General features: G+C 47.5%; 1 protein-coding gene across 2 annotated transcripts in view; it reads right to left on the bottom strand.

Moving 5' to 3' along the window:
• Window positions 1-264: 264 nt before the first annotated feature.
• LRRK1 (leucine rich repeat kinase 1) overlaps window positions 265-21,525 on the bottom strand; it is a 101,882-nt gene continuing 80,621 nt past the window's right edge. For both annotated transcript variants that reach the window (XM_082198222.1, XM_082198223.1), the window contains 9 exons: window positions 14,993-15,190; window positions 14,567-14,844; window positions 13,717-13,911; window positions 11,850-12,001; window positions 8,892-9,009; window positions 8,207-8,323; window positions 5,809-6,656; window positions 4,275-4,376; window positions 265-3,285 (listed from right to left, as the gene is read on the bottom strand). In XM_082198222.1, the coding sequence (XP_082054348.1) occupies window positions 3,108-3,285; window positions 4,275-4,376; window positions 5,809-6,656; window positions 8,207-8,323; window positions 8,892-9,009; window positions 11,850-12,001; window positions 13,717-13,911; window positions 14,567-14,844; window positions 14,993-15,190 (2,186 nt within the window). In that variant the 3' untranslated portion in view covers window positions 265-3,107. The remainder of the gene's footprint in view (window positions 3,286-4,274; window positions 4,377-5,808; window positions 6,657-8,206; window positions 8,324-8,891; window positions 9,010-11,849; window positions 12,002-13,716; window positions 13,912-14,566; window positions 14,845-14,992; window positions 15,191-21,525) is intronic.

The raw sequence follows: 21,525 nt of genomic DNA on the forward strand, positions 1-21,525 counted from the left end.
TGCAGCAAACTCTTGAGCTGCTTTGGAAGGTGTCACAACACCTAAGAGCGGATGCAGCCATCAGCTGCCAATTGGGAGTGACAGCAGCATGGCTTAATCCTTGGGACAGTCTGTCTATTTTGAAACACATTTCGCTTTGGAATAAGGTCACTGGAAAGCAACAGGCTCTTGAGCACTTAAAGTTGAAACCAAGCACCCTGTTTGGAGGAGGAGGAGGAGGAGGAGGAGGAGGAGGAGGGAAAAGAAGAGGCTCCAGGCAGCTCATATTTTCAGCACATCTCACTGGCATTTGGGGAAGCTGCTTTTTATTGTTGTTATTATGGCTTATAAAAACATTCCACTGTACATGCTTGCAACAACAGAAAGTTCATTTTTATAATTGCCAAAGCTAAGTCCCCAGGGGCCTTCTCAGCATGTCATATAAACTCTTCTCTTCAGGGTTTTACATAAAAATAGCTGTAAACTCTTCTTTCTGTACAGCGCCTGTACAGAACTTGTCAGTTGCTGGGGGTGGAAGGACATTTAAGGGGAAAGTGACATATAGCAAAGAACACCCCGCCAACCTCTTCCACAACATCATGTATTCCAATTTCTCCTACTGTCCTTATAATGTGCATTTCCCTGCATCACTGGCAACGAATGCATGGGGGAATAAATGACATACTGAGGTCAGGAGATGGAGCGAGTTGAATAAGTGGCAAGCAGTGTAGGAGAGGGACTCTGCTCTGAGATGTCGGATTTGGGGAACACCTAGGCCAGCTGCAAAGTGCCCTGCAAGATCCAAATACCAGCTGATTGTCAGGTCTTGCAATGTGCTCTGAAAGGCACTTTGTGGGCTGTGCATCAAAACCATGCAGGCAAAAAAAATTAAAATCACCTGATGTCATTATGACATCAGTTGATTGACAAGTGGGTGGGGAAAGTAATGACCTGACAAGATCCAGTTCCTTACCTCTGCTTTATTGCTTTCAAAGTCAGCCAACCCACTGTGCCCAATTTTTACGACACCTTAAGCACCACAGATTTGCAGAATGACCTAACCAGGAATTGTCTGCATTGCAACTGATTGCTTGTTGCTCCCTATTCTCCTCAGAGCAACCAGCAGCTTTGTTTGTATGATTCTGCACTTACATTGGCAACTGAAGCTGCAGTAGTGCAATTAAACAGCTCGTTATTATACAGAGGGTTGTACACTCAGTGGCTCTGGATTTCTTGCCTGATGCATTTTTTTTCTTCTCCTGCTGGAAGAAACTGGAGTTAGGAGTTAACTGGGACTTCTTCCTCCAGCACAGAAGAATGAGCTGGAGAGTGTTGAACTGTAAAAACAAACAAGCAAAAGTCTGCAGCAGGAAGGGCAGCTGGGAGTCTATGATGAAGGCAACACAAAAATAGGATCTGAAATGCATTTCCCCACTTTAAAACACCCTCCTCCAAACCCTGCACATCCCTCTGTTAAAAAACTTATCTTTTGGGGAGATAATGTCTATTTTTGAAACAGAAAACTGTATACGTGTTTTCATGTTTAATCTATTTTGGTAGTGCTGAAATAAAAAAATATTTACAGAAAATCCTCCCCTCCCATAATGAAATTGGACCCCCATCCAAAGAACGATTGTCACACTAAATCAATAGGATTTGGGGTGTGTGTGTGAAGCAAGCAGGGAGAAAGGCTGGGCTCATCATAGTGCCTTCCCTGCTCCCCACCCCCATGCCAGCAAGTGGCAAAGTTCTCCTGGAACTGTTTTTTGTTTTACTCTGGGAAGCCTGACCAGCAGGCAGGGTCCTGGTGCTGCTTTTAAACCCTGTGCAGTGCTGGGGGCACAGCACCAACAAAGAACTGCAGCTGTTTAGTCCTTTGGTTAAGTCCCTTAGACAAGTAATAGCTGCACTTAAAGTATTATTGAAATCAACAGAACAATATGCTTGTGTGCAAGTCCAATAAGCTCTAAGAGTTGTGCACTTCTTTTTGTTTTGAGGTAATTTGCTACAAAAACTAAACGGGGTTAATTTGAACTTGATTCCACGTAACTAAGGGCCCCTACGGGGGGGGGGGGAAGGCTGGGATTTTGTTGGGCATATTCTGCAACATGTCACAGATAATAGTGCATTAACGGTGGCGTTTATACTGGACTGTCCACACATCATTCTGCTTTATCTGCTGTTCTGTGGTGGTCATTATTGCCATCTATTGGGGCACTCTTTTGCTATTCTGCAACAAAAGCTGGACACCCCAACACTGCCCTACCCACCCCCAGGAACATTGGTGACATGAAAAATTGCAGCAGGCAGTTACAGAACATGCATGGATTAGAAAAGAAGCAGTATGTCCATCCTGAAGCTTGCAAATGGTATCAAAAGTGGGATTCTGTATTCATCTCTCTCTCTCTCTCTCCATACTGCTGCTCAGACCAAAACCTCTGGATAATTTTATGAAGAAGCTACCTCCATCTACAGCAGTGTTCTCTTGGCAGTGATTCCGTGCCTTATTATTGCTATGGAATCGGAAAGCTGATGTGTGACTTTGGGGTCACCCTCTGTGTTTCGGAAGACAAAGCTTGCTAACTATGGGGTTAGCGATGCATTGCAAAACCAACAGCACTATTTTGACCTTGAAGAAGTGCTGCCGCCCATATCCACGTGCGTGCGTGAATAGATTAAGGGCGTGAGTGGTCTTCCCATTGACTATTGCTTAGCTAGCTGAAAATCCAAATGCATTATAGACAACGTGCAATGTGGGGTGGGGAACCACCTAAGTGCATAAAAAGAACCCTGCTGGATCAGGCCAATGGCCCATTTAGTGCAGCATCCTGTTTCCACAGTGGCCAACCAGATGCTTATGAGAAGCCCCCAAGCATGAGCGCAACAGCACTCTCCCCTCCTGAGGTTTCCAGCAACTGGTATTCAGAGACGTACTGCCTCTGACTATGGAGGTACAGCATCACCATCACGGCTAGTAGCCACCTAGAATGTCCTTTAGCAGCAAAATTGAACAGGAAACATCTAGTGTCCTTGGAGATCCTCATATGGAGATTGCTGGGAACTGAAACTGTGTGTCAGTTTTTGTGTCGTTCGCCGGGCATCCAGTCTCTGCCTCTGCGCCACAACTGCTACCTCCTCTTTCGCATGCAAGCCTCCAGCCTTCCCAGCTCTTCATAGGACCGGTAGAAAATGTCAAAGTCTTTGGCACCCCAGCTCTTCCAGGCGGCCAAACACCACTCTGTGGCCTCATTCTTGAAGCAGCACACAACCGTGTCCTTGGTCAGCACAGCAGCATCCACCAGTGTCCTGGGGAAACCAGAAAAAAGAGGTTTCTTTTTAAAAGAAAAAAAAATAGAAAACAGAAATTTCCTTTTGCACAGTGTATATTGCAAGGAGATGATTTTTTTTTTAAAGCAAAATTTTAGCTCTTCTGGGGCAGGTTTGAGGAACCTCCAGATGTTGCTGAACTAAGTCCAGTCATTCCTGGCCATCAGCCACACTTGCTGGGGCTGATGGGAGTTGAAGTCCAGCAACCTCTGGAGGGACAAAAGTCCCCCACATCTGTTTTCTGGTGTGGGCAAATCCTGCCCCAATTTTTATATGCCAAAAAAGGCAGCTAAACAACATTTCCAGGTAGGAGGGATGGTGCTTCCATGTTTTGCGTAGCTCCTCATTGCCCCTCTCTTCGTAACTAGCTAATTTGGAATAACTTATATGAGGGTGTTTAAAAAAGGGGGGGCAGAATAAATTATGCAAAATGAAGGAAGATAATGCAAGCCTTCTCAATTTAATTATTGAAGAATTATGCTCTTCTCAAACAGAGAAGCCTTTCAGTCTTCACCATTCCACCCTTGCAGAAATATAGAAATGTACGGCTTTTAAGCAATGCTAGCCTATTTATTTAACAGATTTATATCTTGCCTTGGTATACACGCATCCCTTCTCCCAAGTTGCTCCAGGCTTGCTTTAGTTTTTGTCTTGTTGTGAACAGCACATTACCACCTTTCTCTTTGCCTGCCTGAAGTGAACTTCCTTCACCTTCATGCCAGTGAAAGAGGTTTGCAGGATCTTGCAGCAAGCTGAGAGCAAAGCTGTGTTTGGTCTGATCCTGCTTGTGAGCAAATGAGGAGAAGCTGCCTGCCTCTTCTGAACTGCTCCTGATTCTCTCCCTGAGATACTGTTAACAAGTGGAAATGTCTGCGATTGAACTGGGCTCTCTGTGTCTGCCATGTGCAAAGCGGCAGGTCTTTCCAAAACTCTCCCCTGCCACCTTCCCCCTTCCCATTCATCCTTACCCATAAGGGGCCAGCTCTGCCGCCTTCAGAACCGCTATGACTCTCCCCCGCTGAGAGATGGCTTCCTTCTCCAAGCCGATCACAATGATATCTCCGCCTTGCCTGGAAAGGGAAAGCAGGAGGATTTCCGTTACATGCAGCTTGGGGGGGGGGGCAATTCAACGGCAGGAAAAATGCAGACGTTTGAAAAGTTCCTGTGTGGATGCCTTGGAGCGGCCAAAGCAGCAGTCATCCAAAAGGCCACGGAGAAAACCTGAACTCCTGAAAATGGCAGGATTCTTAGAGGATCATAGAAGCCTGTCAGGCTTTGCTGAGGAGCAAAAACATACCCAGGGTGTTCATATACAGCCTCTAATCTCTCAGGATGAGCTGTGGCCTTGAAGATCTGTTCAAGCCAAGCTGGTAGGAAGCGCAAGGAGCATGTAGTTCAAAAGCCTGGGAGGCTATTAGAGAGCAGGGAGAAATTCAACTTGGGTTTCACCTGAAGCTGAATCTATTAGATGCCAATTTCCCGAAACAATATGGGAACTGAAACACAGCTATCCTTTTTTCACTTACTCAATTTTTGCTATGGGGCTTCCCAGCCAAAAAATGCACATACTGGGGGTAATTGTGCATAAAAGGCCAATGTGGTATAGTGGTTCGAGTGCCACGCTACGACCTGGAAGAACCGGGTTCAAATCCCCACTTGGCCACGAAGTTCACTGGGTAGCCTTGGGACAGCCATTGTCTCTCAGCCTAGCCTACTCTCACAAGGTTGTTGTGGGGAAGAAACCATATACACCACCTTGAGCCCTTTGGAGGGTGCAGGTTTCACCAGATATACTGGTGGAAACCACACACACACAGAGAGAGAGATAGATAGATAGATGGAGATGAAGTATATTATGGAAAACTGCTTGCAAAAATGTGTACATTCTTCAAAACTGCATATAAACTGTGTTATTTAGGATAAATTCATCCTAACTTGTTGAATTTTCATGTGATTTATTATTATTATTTATTGAATTTATATACCGCCCTATACTCGGGTGTCTCAGGGTGGTTCACAAAATAAAACCCAAGATATAAAACCACAAAATACCTAATAAGAATAAAAACAGCAACCCAATACCCCCCCCCAAAAAAAATTTTTTTAAAGGGCATAGGACGTAAATTGGATCAACCAAAGGCCTGGTAAAAAAGGAACATTTTGCCTGGTGCCTCCAGATGTTTTGAGACTACAATTCCCATCATCCCTGACCACTTGTCCTGTTAGCTAGGGATGATGGGAGTTGTAGTCCCAAAACATCTGGAGGGCTGAGTTTGCCTATACCTGGTGTATAATGAAGGCGCCAGGTGAACTTTCCCAAAAAAATACTTTTTTAAAAAAATGCAAACGACTGCAAAATGTGGAGAACTGAATTTATGACTGGAAAAATGAGAAACAGAAAGAACTGGGAAGACAAGTCAGGATCTCAGCATGGGATCCTGAACCTTGAACGTGAAGGCATTGAAATCTTTGCAAGAGAGAGAGGCTTCCAGTGCAATTTACCTGGGAATCCAGAGGAGGTCTTTCACAGGTAGAATCCTTACAGCCTGGAGGCAGCCAGCGTGAGTGCTGGCTGGTTCCAAATCACTGTCAGGCCCCTCACAGGGAGTCTTAGGCTCCTGCGTCTTGTCGGGCTCCTCACAGTCTGTCGAGAGAGGAGCGCTGGAATAGCTTGCAGGGGAGCTCGGAATGCTTGAAGCAGACCTCATCAAGCGGTTGACTGACGAGGAGGAGACAGAGGACACAGAGCAATAGTCCGTCAAGGAGTCCTGGTGGTTTAATATCTGGATGCCAAGCTCTTGGCTGCGGAGGATCCCCACATCAGCAGAAGCATTGCTCCCGGGCTCCGGGCTCCTGTCTGTAGCCAGCTCTGCGGGGATCAAGGCCGAGGGCTGCTGAATGGTGAACATGTCCCTCAGGGGGCTGCAGTCCCCGCAGAAGTACCTTGTGCACAGCTGGTAAGTGGCCGTGTAATACATAACTAGGAGGTTGGTTGCGTCGTCCAGGCACCAGGCCACTTCCTCTCCGTTGCACTCTGAGCTGCACACAATGGACACAACTGTGGACGGAGGTTCGTAGGGCTCCAGCCTCCTGGCGATCTCCATACTTGCACAGTCTATGATGAGGATCCCAGGGCCGTTGCTGTACCAAACTTCGGCCCCGTTGTTTGCCGTCTCCATCGCTTTCACGGGGTAAGGGTTCTGGCGGGGGTCGTCATCGCTGATCTTGAAGGTGGAGCGGTTGGCCGTGTGGGAGCAGAGGTAGCAGCAGCCGTCCTCGGGGATACCGTGCGGTGCTTGGAAAACAGCTATCAGTCCGTCTGATAAACCAGCCAGGACAAGGTAGGCATTCTAAAAGGCAGGAGAGTTGTTTGCTTTTTTTAAAAGGACTTTTTTTTTGGGGGGGGGCAGTAAATTAGAATTCTAGATTCCCAACCTTCATACAGTGTTATAAGAAATATAGCAACAACGCCATTGTATTTAAGCAGGGGAATTCATGAAGCTCTTGCGAGACGCATTAACTTTCCCAGGGGCAGGTAAAAATTCCAGGTTTCCTATTTGTAAAATGTATCCGTTAATTCATTCACTTTTGTTAGCGATGCAGCAAAAACTCCGCAGGGTTCTGATTACTTTAGCTGATCTATCCACCCTAAAGTGAAACAATTATATTTCCTTAATCAGTGTAACAATGTAAACAGATGAGCAAAGTGCATTTTAGAAAGGTAACTGCCGGGAGGGGGGGACTGGACAGTTCCCCCCCCCTCCTGCCCAGCATTTACCTTTCTAAGATGCCATTTGCTCATCTGTTTGCATTGTTCAATTATTAGGCTCCATCCTGCAGGCCAACATTGGCAGCAGGGAGAGATCAGGCAAGAAAGATGTGCTTTGCCTGCAAAGAAACAAGGCTGTTTGATTCGGCTGTGCGTGCCTGTTCCCAGCAAGGAACAGGTTTGCAAAGCCAAACTGAGCAGGATTTAACCTCCTCCATGTCAGCTGATGAGCAGGGGAGTTAATTCCTGCTGCTTTGGCTGCAAGTGCCTATCCTCTTCTGGGAACAGGTGCATGCAGATAAGGCAGAACTGAACTCCACCTTCCCACCCATCAGCTGATGGCATGAGTGGGGACAGCTGCTTGACAAATGGTGAGGTCTAGGGAAAATGGCCTCACAGGCAAGTGGACCCTCTGGCAGGCCAGTATCAGCCTGCAGGCTGAAGGCTCCCCACCCATGGGATAGAGAACTGTCTACAGAACTACATTTTTCATCAGCCAAGATCCAATAATATGTATCTCGCAACACCAGAGACATTTTGAAACTATGTTAAGAGTTTTGATTGGTTACCAATGTAATCAAATTCCAGCTAATTTAATTGCTAATTGGTGGAAACATGTAAAATAAGTCGGGGCACTGCAGGAAGATGCTCATATTTTTGCAGGAATGGAAGTCCAAGAGTCTCCGGTCATGTAACGGAAAGCTAGATTAAGGTTGCTAAAACTTCTGAGGAAGTTATAAAAATTTGTAGCCAGGGTAGACCATCTTGTCTAGAAACACAGTGGAAGGAATCTTTGTGCGGCTCCTCAATTCCTTTCTGAATTACAGCGACTCAGAGCTCTATAACCAGCATGTATTTTCATTAATTCCAGAATGCCTAGCATCATACCCAGCAGTTTTCCTGACTTGATTCAAAATGTATTAGAGTTAACAGCACTGAATGTGCACTGAAATACAGGGAATGGATATTCCTAAAACTGCCAGCAGCAGGAGCTATAGTTGTATTTCTGCTATTAACAACTCCTCCAGCTTGCTTTACTAATTTGAATAATTCTTTTTAAAAAAGAAGAAAGAGTCCTTTAAAAATGTGGTTTTTTGTAATGCTTCACTTTTGAAAACCACTCTGCTTTACCTTTTTTACGACAGGTACTGCAAGGAAACAAGTGACAACTGCTGGAGTGTCCACACCCTTTTGTGGAACCTTTAAAGGACACATGCCTTGTAAGCTGTACACGTAAATCTTTTGATCCTGTACGCAAACAAAATAAAGGAAACCTTTTCTCAACAATTAGGCATATATAGAATATGACAATATAGAAACAGAAGAGAACATGTTGTACACACTTTTAAAAATTCAACTTGCTTCTGAAATAGGTGGGCACATATTGTCTGTTTTTAACTTATGCAAAAGTATTTCATATACCAAATCTATTCCTATTCCTATTTCATATACCAAATCTCTTGTCTGTTTTTAACTTATGCAAAAGTATTTCATATACCAAATCTATTCCTGTTAGATTATAATAGCTATTTTTTTAATTACAGTCATTTTTTAAAATCATGTGTTCAGTTTGTTGGGATTGAGGTCCTTTTTAAAAATACCGTCTGGGGGAGAAGAGCCACCTGAGATGTCAGGCTGCCCATCTGAAGCATCCATGCCCTGCTGTGTCCTTCAACCCTACCAATTAACAGACCACAGCAGGCACCCGCTTAATGCGTTTGATGTCTGAAGCAATGGAGTGCCAGCAAGCGAGCAGAAGAGAAACTCTGGCTCAAAAACAGGAGACATAAGAAATACCTCGCTGAATAACAAATACCTCGGTGGCTGTCCATAGATAACTCTGAACTTTCATTTGGCAGCACAGCTTCATTCCTGGGCAGCTCATCCTTGCAACTTCGACCAGTCCTTTCTCTACGTTAACTACCGTGTAGTTCCTGGAAGGAGGGAAACAGAACTCATTGTAACAACAGCGGAGGAGGAGTGGAGGAGGAGTTTGGACTTGATATCCCACTTTATCACTACCCAAAGGAGTCTCAAAGCGTCTAACAATCTCCTTTCCCTTCCTCTCCCACAACAAACACTCTGTGAGGTGAGTGGGGCTGAGAGACTTCAGAGAAGTGTGACTGGCCCAAGGTCACCCAGCAGCTGCATGTGGAGGAGCAGGGAATCGAACCCGGTTCCCCAGATTACGAGTCTACCGCTCTTAACCACTACACCACACTGGCTCACACAGTGCCAGAAGTAAAGCCAGAAACAGCCATGAGTAGTGGAGAAAAATCATGGCTGTGTGTTTGGATGGTTCTCGAATTCTATCTCCCAGGGTAACTTCCACACTGTTGCTGTTATGAGGGCAGGATTCAGACACCTACCACCAAATTCAGCTTATGCGATTGAAGTGGATTTGGCGCTCTTGCGTAACTAGCTCACTTTTAAAAAATTAAAAAAGACCAGACCTTTTGTAGTAAGGAAAATGATAGGAAAATAGACTGGGGTGGGGTAGGTAAAAATTGCTTGTGTACCTTCCCTGCAAACCAATCGCAGCAATTGTTTGACCAACAGCCAAGGTTGTAAAACCTCTTCACAAGCTTTGTGCCAACAAAGCAGGTAGAGTGCTCACCTGGAAGCAGCCCCGGTGTTTGGGGGCTCCCACAGTGGGTGTTGTCAAGATATACCGTATTTTTTGCTCTATAAGACTCACTTTTTCCCTCCTAAAAAGTGAGGGGAAATGTGTGTGCATCTTATGGAGTGAATGCAGGCTGCACAGCTATCCCAGAAGCCAGAACAGCAAGAGGGATTGCTGCTTTCACTGCACAGCGATCCTTCTTGCTGTTCTGGCTTCTGAGATTCAGAATATTTTTTTTCTTGTTTTCCTCCTCCAAAAACTAGGTGCGTCTTGTGGTCTGGTGCATCTTATAGAGCGAAAAATACGATACAGTGGTGCCTCGCAAGACGAAATTAATCCGTTCCGCGAGTCTCTTCGTCTTGCGGTTTTTTCGTCTTGCGAAGCACGGCTATTAGCGGCTTAGCGGCTTTAAGAAAAAGGAAACAAACTTGCAAGAACTCACAAGACGTTTCGTCTTGCGAAGCAAGCCCATAGGGAAATTCGTCTTGCAGAACGACTCAAAAAACGGAAAACCCTTTCGTCTAGCGAGTTTTTCGTCTTGCAAGGCATTCGTCTTGCAGGGCACCACTGTAGCTATCTACCTTCCCAGCTGGAAGTTGGAAGGATGGGAAAGGAAGAAAAGTTCTTTCTGGAGAAGAAAAATGTAGCCAGCGTGGTGTTGAAGCAAGAGTGGAAGATTAGGACAAGGGAGGGATAACAACCCAGGTTCAAAGAAATCATTAGTCTTCTAGCCATGAAATTCACTTGGGTGAGGTTGAGCCAGTCACTGTCTCTCAGGGCTAATCTATCTCAGAGTTTTGGTGAGGATAAGACGGAAAAGGTGAGAATCATGAATACTGCCTTCAGCTCCTTGGAGGAAAAGGGACGATCAATGAGCAAAATACATTTTCATTCCATTTGGCTACCAAACACCTGGGTCCTCCAGGCCTAGTTAGCACAATGAAATATGATGAGGTTGGTTTGAAGAGGCCAGAGGATCTGATACATTCTTTAAACAACAGCAACTTGCCTAGCACTGGTTTTCCCCCTGTTCCTTCCCTCTGTATTCTGGGTCCCTTATTTTATCTATTTAAAGATTTCTACAGTTTTCCGCAAAATGCATCAACAATTTTAAACAAGAAAATTTCATTAAACTATGTAAGGAATATACGTACATTGCAATGTGGACCAAGAATTTACAAATAAGTGAGCAGGTAACCATAGGTTCACAAATGCAAAGGGTCCACACATTTAGTATTGCATTTGTTTCCTTAAGGGAAAGCCATCATGGCAATTGGATCAGAATGTTTTTAAAACAATGGCACAGGGGTACATTTCCAAGGAGGAACAGAGAGTTAATTTTAATTTTGCTGCTACTCACAATAAGATACTGTTTGCATTTGGAAAGGAAAAGCCACAAAGCATCCATAAATTGATCACTGAATGCTGGATGTCTTAACCAGCCTGAGCACAAAACGTTACACATTAAAAATTTGAACCAGATGTGCTTTTTCCCGTTATTGTCCTGCCTTTTGGAAAAACACCCCCAAAACCAGTGTTTCGAAACAACAGCAACAACACTACCTATAACAAAAAGGAGAAGCCCGGGCATCAAAAATCTGGTCAAACCCAAGACATAACTTCCATTTTACCACAGCATTTATGACATATAGATAAATTAGTAAGATGGGCCCAAGGCTCTCTAAGTATATCTATGGCTGGAAGGGAGATTCCTCCTTCGCAGGAAGGATGAGGAAGGATGAGATGGTGTCACTAGTGGAGTGGAAGATTCACATCTCAAATTCAAAACACTCTTCTAATCCTAGTTCATCAAATGCCTTAGGCTCAGGGATTCAAAATGGTGGCCCAAGTAAATAGTCCTTTTTCTGATGGCCCCCAAACACTACTTTGGTCTACAAATGAACTCTAAACTGGACCACTGAAACCACCTCATTGTGGTGGATCCCACAAGATCTCCATTACTACATTATCCAATGTAATGCACTCATTACAAGGGTCTGTTTTCCATCTGCGAAGTGAGAATATCCAACCTTCCCTATGAATACAAGTGAGCATCTTCTGTATGCAGCTCAAGGGATGCTGAGCGACGGCTTTGTTTATGCTGAACTAAAGATGACAAGGATCTAAAAATAAAAACAACAATGCACAAACCTTGTGTCTTCTTTCCCATCCCAGAATACGACTGTGCACTCTTCCCCTTGGGAAGAGAAGAAGGACAACTGCTTCCCACATGGCAGCAGGTACATGAACGTAGCAAAAGTAGGTTCTTTCATTCGTCCTATCACAGAGGTTGCCAATGGGCGCTGTGTGAAAGAGAGGACAGCGTAATGTGTCTATGAAAGATGATGGTATAGAGCTCTGTGTCTCCTTTGAGGCACACACCATGAAGAGCCCTTTGCTCCACTGGAACAGAGACACATGGGTCTGCACACATGAGTCTGTGAGGGAAACAGGAGCCCCCTAAGCATTATTTAAAGGTACCATAGTGCTCAAAATGTATTTATTTATTTCATAAAATTTACACACCGCTTGGTTGTAAAACACACACACACTGCAAAGTGGTTTGCAAATAGAAAAAATGAATTATTGTAAAAACTGTTCAAAATGTCTATTTAAAACTTCCCAAAAAATAAAATGAGAAATAAAACAGATTAAAATACACTTTGACATTCTACATATCTGGGTAAAGGGTAAAGGGTAAAAGGACCCCAGACTGTTAAGTCCAGTCGTGAATGACTCTGGGGTTGCGGCACTCATCTTGCTTTACTGGCTGAGGGAGCCGGCGTTTGTCTGCACACAATTTTTCTGGGTCATGTGGCCAGCATGACTAAGCCGCTTTTGGTGAACCAGAGTAGTGCACGGAAACGCCATTTACCTTCCCACAGGAGCGGTACCTATTTATCTACTTGTACTTTGACGTGTTTTCGAATTGCTAGGTTGGCAGGAGCAGGGTCTGAGCAACGGGAGCTCAGCCTGTCGCGGGGATTCGAACCACCGACCTTCTGACTGGCAAGCTCTAGGCTCTGTGGTTTAGACCACAGCACCACCTGTGTCCCACATATCTGGGTAGGGTTGCCTAAATGAAATTGTTTTGCAGTTGTTTGGCATAGATGGTGTGAATAGGCAGCTCTTTGCAAACAATTCCCCCCAGTCAATGCATTTTTGCATGCCGTTTTCACCAACCTATGAATTTTCATCCGTACAGTGGTGCCTCGCAAGACGAAAAGAATCCGTTCCGCGAGTCTCTTCGTCTTGCGGGTTTTTCGTCTTGCGAAGCAAGCCCATTAGTGGCTTAGCGGATTAGCGCTATTAGCGGTTTAGCGTCTTAGCGGATCAGCTGATAAGCGGCTTCCCAGGAGGTCTGGTTGCAACCTGAAACCAGCAGAGCACCTGACATCTGACTGTCTGCTACTCAGTGGCGTAGCGTGGGGGTGCAGGGGGGGGCGTCCGCACTGGGCGCAACATCTGGGGGGCGCTTGCACTCGCAGCTCTCTGCCCCTAGGGGCGCAAATTACTTGCCTTGCCCCGGGTGCTGACAACCCACGCTACGCCACTGCTGCTACTGCCTCCCATGCTCCATCTTAAACAAAGAGCAGACACAGAATCATCCAACTGAACAGTAGGAAGGGACCCTGAGGACCATCTAGTCAACCCCCCTGCAATGCAGGAACATATAGCTGTCCCATACGGGGATCAAACCTTGGTGTTATCAGCACCACGTTCTACCCAACTGAGCATAGATGGCTCTCCTTGTTCCAGCACTTTAAAATCACCCGATGAAGAATTCTGTGAAACTCAAAAGCTTGCACGCTATTTATTTTTTTTACATTTTGGGTAGCTTAATAAAAGTTAATGTGGATTTTGGATTTTTTTGTTGTGAGTCAACTTAATTTGAAATAGGATTACCTAATAGGCCTAGGTAAACTTTTGGGCTGATGAAAATGTATGAAGAGCCCTGTTTGTAACTCAGAAAATGGTCAAAAGAAGACCCTGTTGTGCCAATACAACCTTCTCGTACCTTTTCTGGCTTAGTGTCCCAACATTCCATCATCAACGCCTGCATTTGATGGAACTGCACTTCTTCGGGCTGGCCCAGGACAGGCCGGATCCCCTTGGATAGCTTCTTAGCAATTTGAAGCTGGTGCTGGCCAAGCACAGGCCGCTGCCCAGACAACACCTCATAGAGCACCATTCCATAGGAAAACATGTCCACCTAGGAGAAAAAGACATGCCCATTACAGAGATCTTTGCCTTTCGGATAAGCTTTGGAATGAATACTATGCACAGTTGCATTCTTGATTGTTTTATTTTTGCAAATTTTGTATACGACTTGATTGTCCTAAAACCTCAAAGTGGTTTGCAAGAAAAAAAAGGGGGGGAAAGAATAAATGTATTGGCCAAAAATAAATATTTATAACAGTCAAAAAACAATTAAAATCAGAAACTCATTGCACAAGAGATTTTACAATCTGTTGTGCGACAAAGTTACCAGCCACTCTGTTGGTGCAAAAACATTTAGCTTACTTTGGAACAAGTGTATCAGTGACTTCAACATAGCGCTACATTGGATACAACTCATCATTTTTGAAACATCTTGGCTCTGGTTTCTATACCTAACTAAGATCAGAGGTGCCAAGTTGAATAAAACATTGGGGGGACCCAGGTAAGCCCTGCCCCACACAATCGATCACAAGATACACACCATTTGAATAGCTATGCCCATCAACTTGGGGGTCCCCAGCCCCCTGAAACATTTTATGGGGTCACTGAAGGGGCCTTAGCCCCTAGGAGTTGGCTCCTATGCCTAAGATAGGCCCTTTAGTTCTGGGTGTGAATTTCTTCCACAGAAGCAGACACCTGAGACTTACCTTTTCATCATAGACGATCCGAGGTCGTATCTCGGGGGCCTGGTACCCTGGTGTGCCCTCCACTCCCAGAGCGCCTTCGTGAAAGGACTGTCGAGATATCCCATAGTCAGATAGTTTGATATTGATGCTTTCCTTCACGTCTAGAGACCACACTAGAATGTTGTCTGACTTCAGGTCACAGAAAATGATACTTTTCTTGTGGAGGTAGGCCAGGCCTGCTGCGATCTGATAGGCTACTTTTAGGGTCAACATGTGCCCTAGTGGCACAAAGGATGCCCCTATAGAAAGAGAGGGGAGAAAATATCACTTGGGGGGGGGATAGCTAGAACTGCGGCCCTCTGCTCCTGCAAAAGACCTGCCATAGCCCATCCAAAAGGACCATTTGGACTCAGCCTTAAACCACAGAAGGACTATCCAAGTTATTACCTTTAGAGCTTTCTGACAACACAGTGGTGAGGCTGCCCAAAGGAGCCAGCTCTAAGGCGAAGCAGAGCGGGTGAATGCTAATCCCAATCAAGGAGACGACGCATGGGTGCTGCAGTGAGTGGAGCATGCTGGCTTCCTGGCGGAACTCGGAGAAGTTTTTCATGGCATCCATGGCTTGCAGGTGTCTCAACATGGAGTCTAAGCAGAGGAGACAACGCACTGCTGTTACGTTATTTTGGGCATTGGCACAACCACAGAAGAGTAGCCCTGCTGGGCTGGATCAAGAGTCCTTTGGAGCAGAAAAGACTATGTATGTGACCACGGCTGTGTGGATGTTATTGGCCCAGAGATGGGAAGAAGATAAAGTCCCGACCAGAGAAGAATGGCAGATTAAGTTGATGGATTATGCTGAAATGGCAAAAATGACTGGAAGAATAAGAAATCAAGACAACCAAAATTTTAAAAAAGAATGGGGGAAATTTATAATTTATCTTAAAAACCATTGTAAACAGTTAAAATCGTTAGTAGGGTTGGAATATCACTTGTAGTTTAATGGTGAATTTTGGATATACAGTTGTAACTCGGATTACATACGCTTCAGGTTACAGACTCCGCTAACTCAGAAATAGTACCTCGGGTTAAGAACTTTGCTTCAGGATGAGAACCAAAATTGTGCAGCCGAGACACAGCAGCAGCAGGAGGCCCCATTAGCTAAAGTGGCGCTTAAGGTTAAGAACAGTTTCAGATTAAGAATAGACCTCCAGAATGAATTAAGTTCTTAACCCGAGGTACCACTGTAATGGAGATTTGGATCAGTATAAAAGATGCAGGAGGAAATGACTAACAATAGGACCCACAAAGGGGAGGAGGGAAGTCCAAGAGATTCATTGGAATCTTGTTTCTTATGTTGTATATTGGATATGTGATTGTAAAACTGCAATTTGAAAAACCAAATTAACAATTTTTTTAAGAGAGTCCATTTAATCCAGCACCCTGCTTCCGACTGAGTAGCAGTCAAGATACTTCTAGGAAGCCCGCAGGCAAAAGGGTCAACGGCAACTATTTCCACCTTTGAAATAAACCCCTGTGCTCATTTCTCCACACCTCAATTCCATGCATCCTCTGCCCTGTGACAGACTAGATCAGGCTTGCTGCTTTTATTCACACGTGCATGTTGCACAAAGATTTATTAGAATGCACCAAACCTCTCTATATAGATAGATACACACACACACACAATCCCCACAGCAAGATGCACATTCTTTCTTGTACATTGTAAAAGCTGTATTTAAACAGGTGCTCCCGGTACCTCAAGTATGGAGGCTTGTTTGCTGGTAAGCATGGATAGCTTTTGGTGGCGAGGGAGAAGGACCCGCAAGGAACTAGTGTGGTGTGGAGGTTAGAGAGTTGGACTAAAACCTGGGAGACCAGGATTCTAATCCCCACTCAACCATGGAACGCACTGAGTGACCTTGAGCCAGTCGCTCACTCTCAGCCCTACCTACCTCACAGGGTTGTTGTGAGGATATAAAATGGGAAGGAAGAGAACCAGGCATAACAGCAACCTTGAGCTCCCTGGAGGAAAGGTGGGACACAAATGTACAGTGGTGCCCCGCAAGACGAATGCCTCGCAAGACGGAAAACTCGCTAGACGAAAGAGTTTTCTGTTTTGGAGGTGCTTCGCAAAACGAATCTCCTATGGGTTTGCTTCGGAAGACGACAATGTCTTGCGAGTTCCTGCTGTTTTTGTTTTCCCTTTCCCTCCCTTTTTCTAAGCCGCTAAGCCGCTTATCAGCTGCTTGGCAGGGGGTTGGACTTGATGGCCCTTGTGGTCTCTTCCAACTCTATGATTCTATGATTCTAGATGATCCGATCAGCAGATAAGCCTCTAAAAGCCTCTAATAGCGCTAATAGCGCTAATACGCTAATCCTTCAATGGGCTTGCTTCGGAAGACGAAAAAAACCGCTAGACGAAGAGAATCACAGAACGGATTCTTTTCGTCTTGTGAGGCACCACTGTAAAAATAAAATGTGATAGTGTCAGGGGTTCAGAAGCAGAGACGCAGAGAAGGGTGGAAACAGAGAGCGAGGGGGAGGAAGCCGAAGGGAGAATGAGTGATGATGACGACCCGAGATCTCCAAGCCTAAGCAGTGAGTCAGAGGACTCCCAAAAGGGAGCCCCAGTGAGCAGAGCAAGGGGGGGATCCGGGGGGACACCCCAGGAGGAAGGGAACAGAGGAGATTCAGAGAGCAGCAGCTGGAAGTCGGGACCCACGCTCAAGACTGAGAGCAGCAGGGAGGAAGGCAGCCAGGCATCGGGTTCCGGAGGCCGTCAGCAGGAGGGAGGGCACGAGTCAGGGGTGGTCACGCCCTCCTCAGAGAGCGAGGCAACGGTCAAGAGGAAAGTAGAGAGTTGGGCGCGCGCGCCAAGTTCAAATGCAGCGGAAGCTGGAGCAGTAAGCAGCCCGGAGAGTGAGCCAGGTCCCAAAGCCCGCCGAAAGGAAGCGGAAGGATCAGGGGGGTCAGCGTCAGAGGAGAGTAGAAGGGAGGAGTCCCAGGGGGGCAGAAGGACCCAGAGACGTAGGGAGAGGCGAAGGAGGTGGAGCAAGGCTAGGGTATTAAGCTGGTGTGCAAGAGGCGGGGACTCAGATGGGTCTTCGCCGACCTAGGGCAGAAGGTGTAGAGCTGCACGCTGCAGTTCGGAAATGAAACCTGTAACTCAATAAAGACTCTTTTAAAGTGGACGCTGTGTGGCGTGGTCCTATGTGAGCTGGGACCTGGTAGCAGCTCTGACAGTAAGACCCATCTCATCAAAGCTTCAGAAACCTGAAACCTCGCAGCGGGAGCAGAAGCCGCTAGGGGAGGAAGAGGGGTGTCTGTAAGCAAGCTCACAAAGGTTAGCAAGATGACGGAAGAACAGAGGATCTCCGCGCTGCAAGAGGCAGTGACCCAGTTGTCCTCAGAGGTATTGGCTTCCAAGAAACGGGAGGAGGAGACTACAGCCGCCTACAGAGACCTACACGCCAGGTTTGAAATGCTTGTTAAGCAAGGGCAACCGGGACCCAGACCGGAGGGCGTGGGATTGGCACGGAGAGCAGGAGGGCTTGTGGCTCACTTCGATGGGACTTTGCAACAGTACCCTAATTTTAGAGCAGACGTAATGTGCGCACTGCAACTGCTGGCAAAAGACTTTAGAGATGAGGAAGAGAAGGTGGGGTTCATATTGTCCCATTTGCATGGGGATGCCAAAGCCTGGCTGCGCAATTTGTGGAGGGATAAAGATCCGGCGCTTCAGAATGCAGATGCCTTTATCAAAGCGATGGATGCGTGTTTTTTGTCTACTATTGATGTGGATCTTGCCAGACGGGAGATTCATGGACTAAAACAAGGGAGGGCGAGCGTCCGGCAGTATCACGCCCGATTTTTTGCGCTGGTCAGTGCTTTAGAATGGGATCGGGATTCGCCCCCTGTCAGAGACCTCTTCTGGGAGGGTCTAAGTTCTGCGGTTAAGGATGAAATTGCAAGGGGGGAGAGGCCCCGAAGCACGCAGGAGGTGGTCCAAAGGGCGCTGACTGTGGGGGTGAGGCTGGAAGAACGTCCATGGTGCAGAGATGAAGGACGTGGAGGGCGCGAAGCAGCGAGAAGTTTCTCTTTCGTTCCGAGGGAAGCAGCGCGTGCGCAATCCACACCTCCGCCAGGAGGGGGAGGGGAACCGATGGAGGTTGGAGGTGCAAGGGCTCAGTCAGCAGCCAGAGCCCTAGCACCGGCAGCAGTGAAAGCGAAGCCTCCTAGAGGGAACAGGAAGTGTTACATCTGCGAGGATCCAGGCCATTTGGCGAAGGAGTGTCCCCGGAGGCTCCACAAGCACACTGCAGCCTCAGCAATGGTGACTGCAGCAACGCAGCAAGGAGAACCACAGCAGGGAAACGACGATGTCTGGCTGGAGACGGAGGCACTGGGGCCCAGCCAGACGCATCTGTGAAGCAGTCCCCAGCGATATTGCAACCCACGGATCCCCTCCCACCCAAACCAGTAGTGCAGCTCACAGCGTCTCTCCAGCTACCCGACGGCGTCACTATCGAAGTGCCGCTTTCTGTGGATTCTGGAAGCAACGCAGACTTTATAGCGCAGAGCTTTGTGGAGCAGCACGCTATACAGCTATTGCCTGCCACTCTGCCCCTGCAAGTCGTCACAGTGGATGGCAGAGAGTTGCTAGGGGGGCAGGTGGTGAAGCAGACGCCACCGATGGTGATGCGCCTTGGCAACCACAGGGAAGTCATCAGTTTTAATGTCACCCAACTGTCGGACACGCCCATTGTGTTGGGCATGAGTTGGCTGGACAGGCACAGTCCGACACTGGCTTGGTACCAGAGACAACTGATCTTCGGCTCCTCTTATTGCGCAGAACACTGCATCCTGCCCCGTCGGGAGGGAGAGGAGGAGGAATCACAACTGCAGTTGGGAACGTTGCAAGCGGTCCCCCACAAATACGCGAGCTTTTTGGAGGTCTTCTGCGAGAAGGAGGCGGACAAGCTACCCCCTCACCGGCCATATGACTGCAAGATTGACCTCCTACCGGGGGCGACGCTGCCGAAGGGGCGACTATACTCCATGTCTGAAGATGAAATGCAGGAACTCAAACAGTTCATCGAGCATAATCTGGAGCGTGGCTTCATCAGAGAGTCCAAGGCAGTGGGGGGCAGTCCCGTTTTCTTCGTGAAAAAGAAAGACACGCCCCAAAAAAGACTCGTTGTGGACTACCGCCTTTTGAACCAGATGACCAAACCGTCTGATTACCCCATGCCCAGGATTGACGACCTCCTCGCGACGGTGCGCAAGGGACGCGTGTTCACCAAGTTGGACCTGCGAGGGGCGTACAATCTCATCCGCATGCGGGAGGGCGATGAGTGGAAGACGGCCATGTTCACACCGCTGGGCACCTACGAATACAGAGTTATGCCCTTTGGATTACAAAATGGCTCTCACTGTTTTCAAGCTTTTATGCATCACGTGTTGGAGGGACTCCTCTACAAGACATGCGTCTGCTTCCTGGATGACATCCTGATTTTCTCTGACTCGCAGCAAGCTCACGACCGAGACGTGAGGGAGGTGCTCAGCAGGTTGCAACAACATAGACTGTACGCCAAGCTGGAGAAGTGCCAGTTCGACACGACGGAGGTGGATTTCCTGGGATACAAGTTGTCGGACAAGGGGATAGCCATGGACAGCACCAAGGTTCGTGCGGTATTGGATTGGAAGAGCCCGCGCAACCGGAAGGAGGTCCAGCGGTTTGTCGGCTTCGCCAACTTCTATCGCAAGTTTATCAAGGGGTTCGCGATGCAGACGGCAGCAATTACGGACACGCTCAGCTCCAAAAAAAAGAAATTCATCTGGACGGAGCAGGCGGAACAGTCCTTTCAAGCGCTCAAGCATCTCTTCGCATCGGAGAAGCAACTGCTGCATATCGACCCCAGTAAACCGTTGAGGGTAGAGACAGACGCGTCAGACAGAGCCGTGGGAGCTGTCCTGCTGCAGCGAGACCCGCAGGGGGTGTGGCGGCCGGGAGCGTTCTACTCCAGAAAGCTCAGCAAGTCGGAGCAGAACTACACCATCTGGGACAGGGAGTTGCTGGCCATTCATGCAGCTTTCAAGGCGTGGAGGCACTTCCTAATCGGCGCCAAGCACACGGTGCAGGTCTGCACGGACCACAAGAATCTGGAGCACTGGCGCACGGCTCAGTTCCTGAACCAGAGGCAGATACGTTGGGCGGAGTTCTTTGCTGACTTCAATTTCCGAATAGAGTACGTCCCAGGAGACACCAACATCATGGCGGATGCACTGTCCCGAAAACCGCAATACCTAGAAGAGGTGACGCCAGCGGCGGCCATGCACATCTTCGCACCGACGGCGTGGGCGTGTGCCTCAGCTACAGTAGACCTGGATGCGGTGCGACGTGCATTGCGGGACGACTCATTCGCGCAAGACAAGATGGCGGAACTGCTCAGAGGCACGGCTACCACGGACGAGTTCCAGGTGCGGGACGGCTTGCTCCTACGCAAAGGAGCTGTCTATGTACCAGGAGACGACCTTCGCGCCAAGGTACTGCAACAGTTGCACGACGCACCCACGGCCGGTCACTTTGGCACAGAGAAAACGATGGAATTAGTCGCGAGAGACTTCTGGTGGCCCAGGCTGAGAGGGGAGGTCGCGGACTACGTCGCGAGGTGCGACACCTGCCAGAGGGCCAAGCCGGTACACAGACCACCGGCGGGACTGTTAGAACCGCTACAAACGCCGTTTGAACCGTGGGAGAGGGTGGCCCTGGACTTTGTGACGGATTTACCCAGCTCGAGAGGCAAGACAGCTGTGCTGGTGGTGGTGGACTTGTTCACCAAGATGGCACATTTCATTCCGTGTGCGAAGGTGGCCACGGCGGAACAAACCGCCAAACTGTTCATAGATCACGTGTTCAAAGTGCATGGCCTGCCACGGTCTATCCTGTCCGACCGCGGACGCCAGTTCATCTCGTCTTT

Source organism: Podarcis vaucheri, assembly GCF_965113315.1.
Source record: "Podarcis vaucheri genome assembly, chromosome: 14".
NCBI classification, from domain to species: Eukaryota; Metazoa; Chordata; class Lepidosauria; order Squamata; family Lacertidae; genus Podarcis; species Podarcis vaucheri.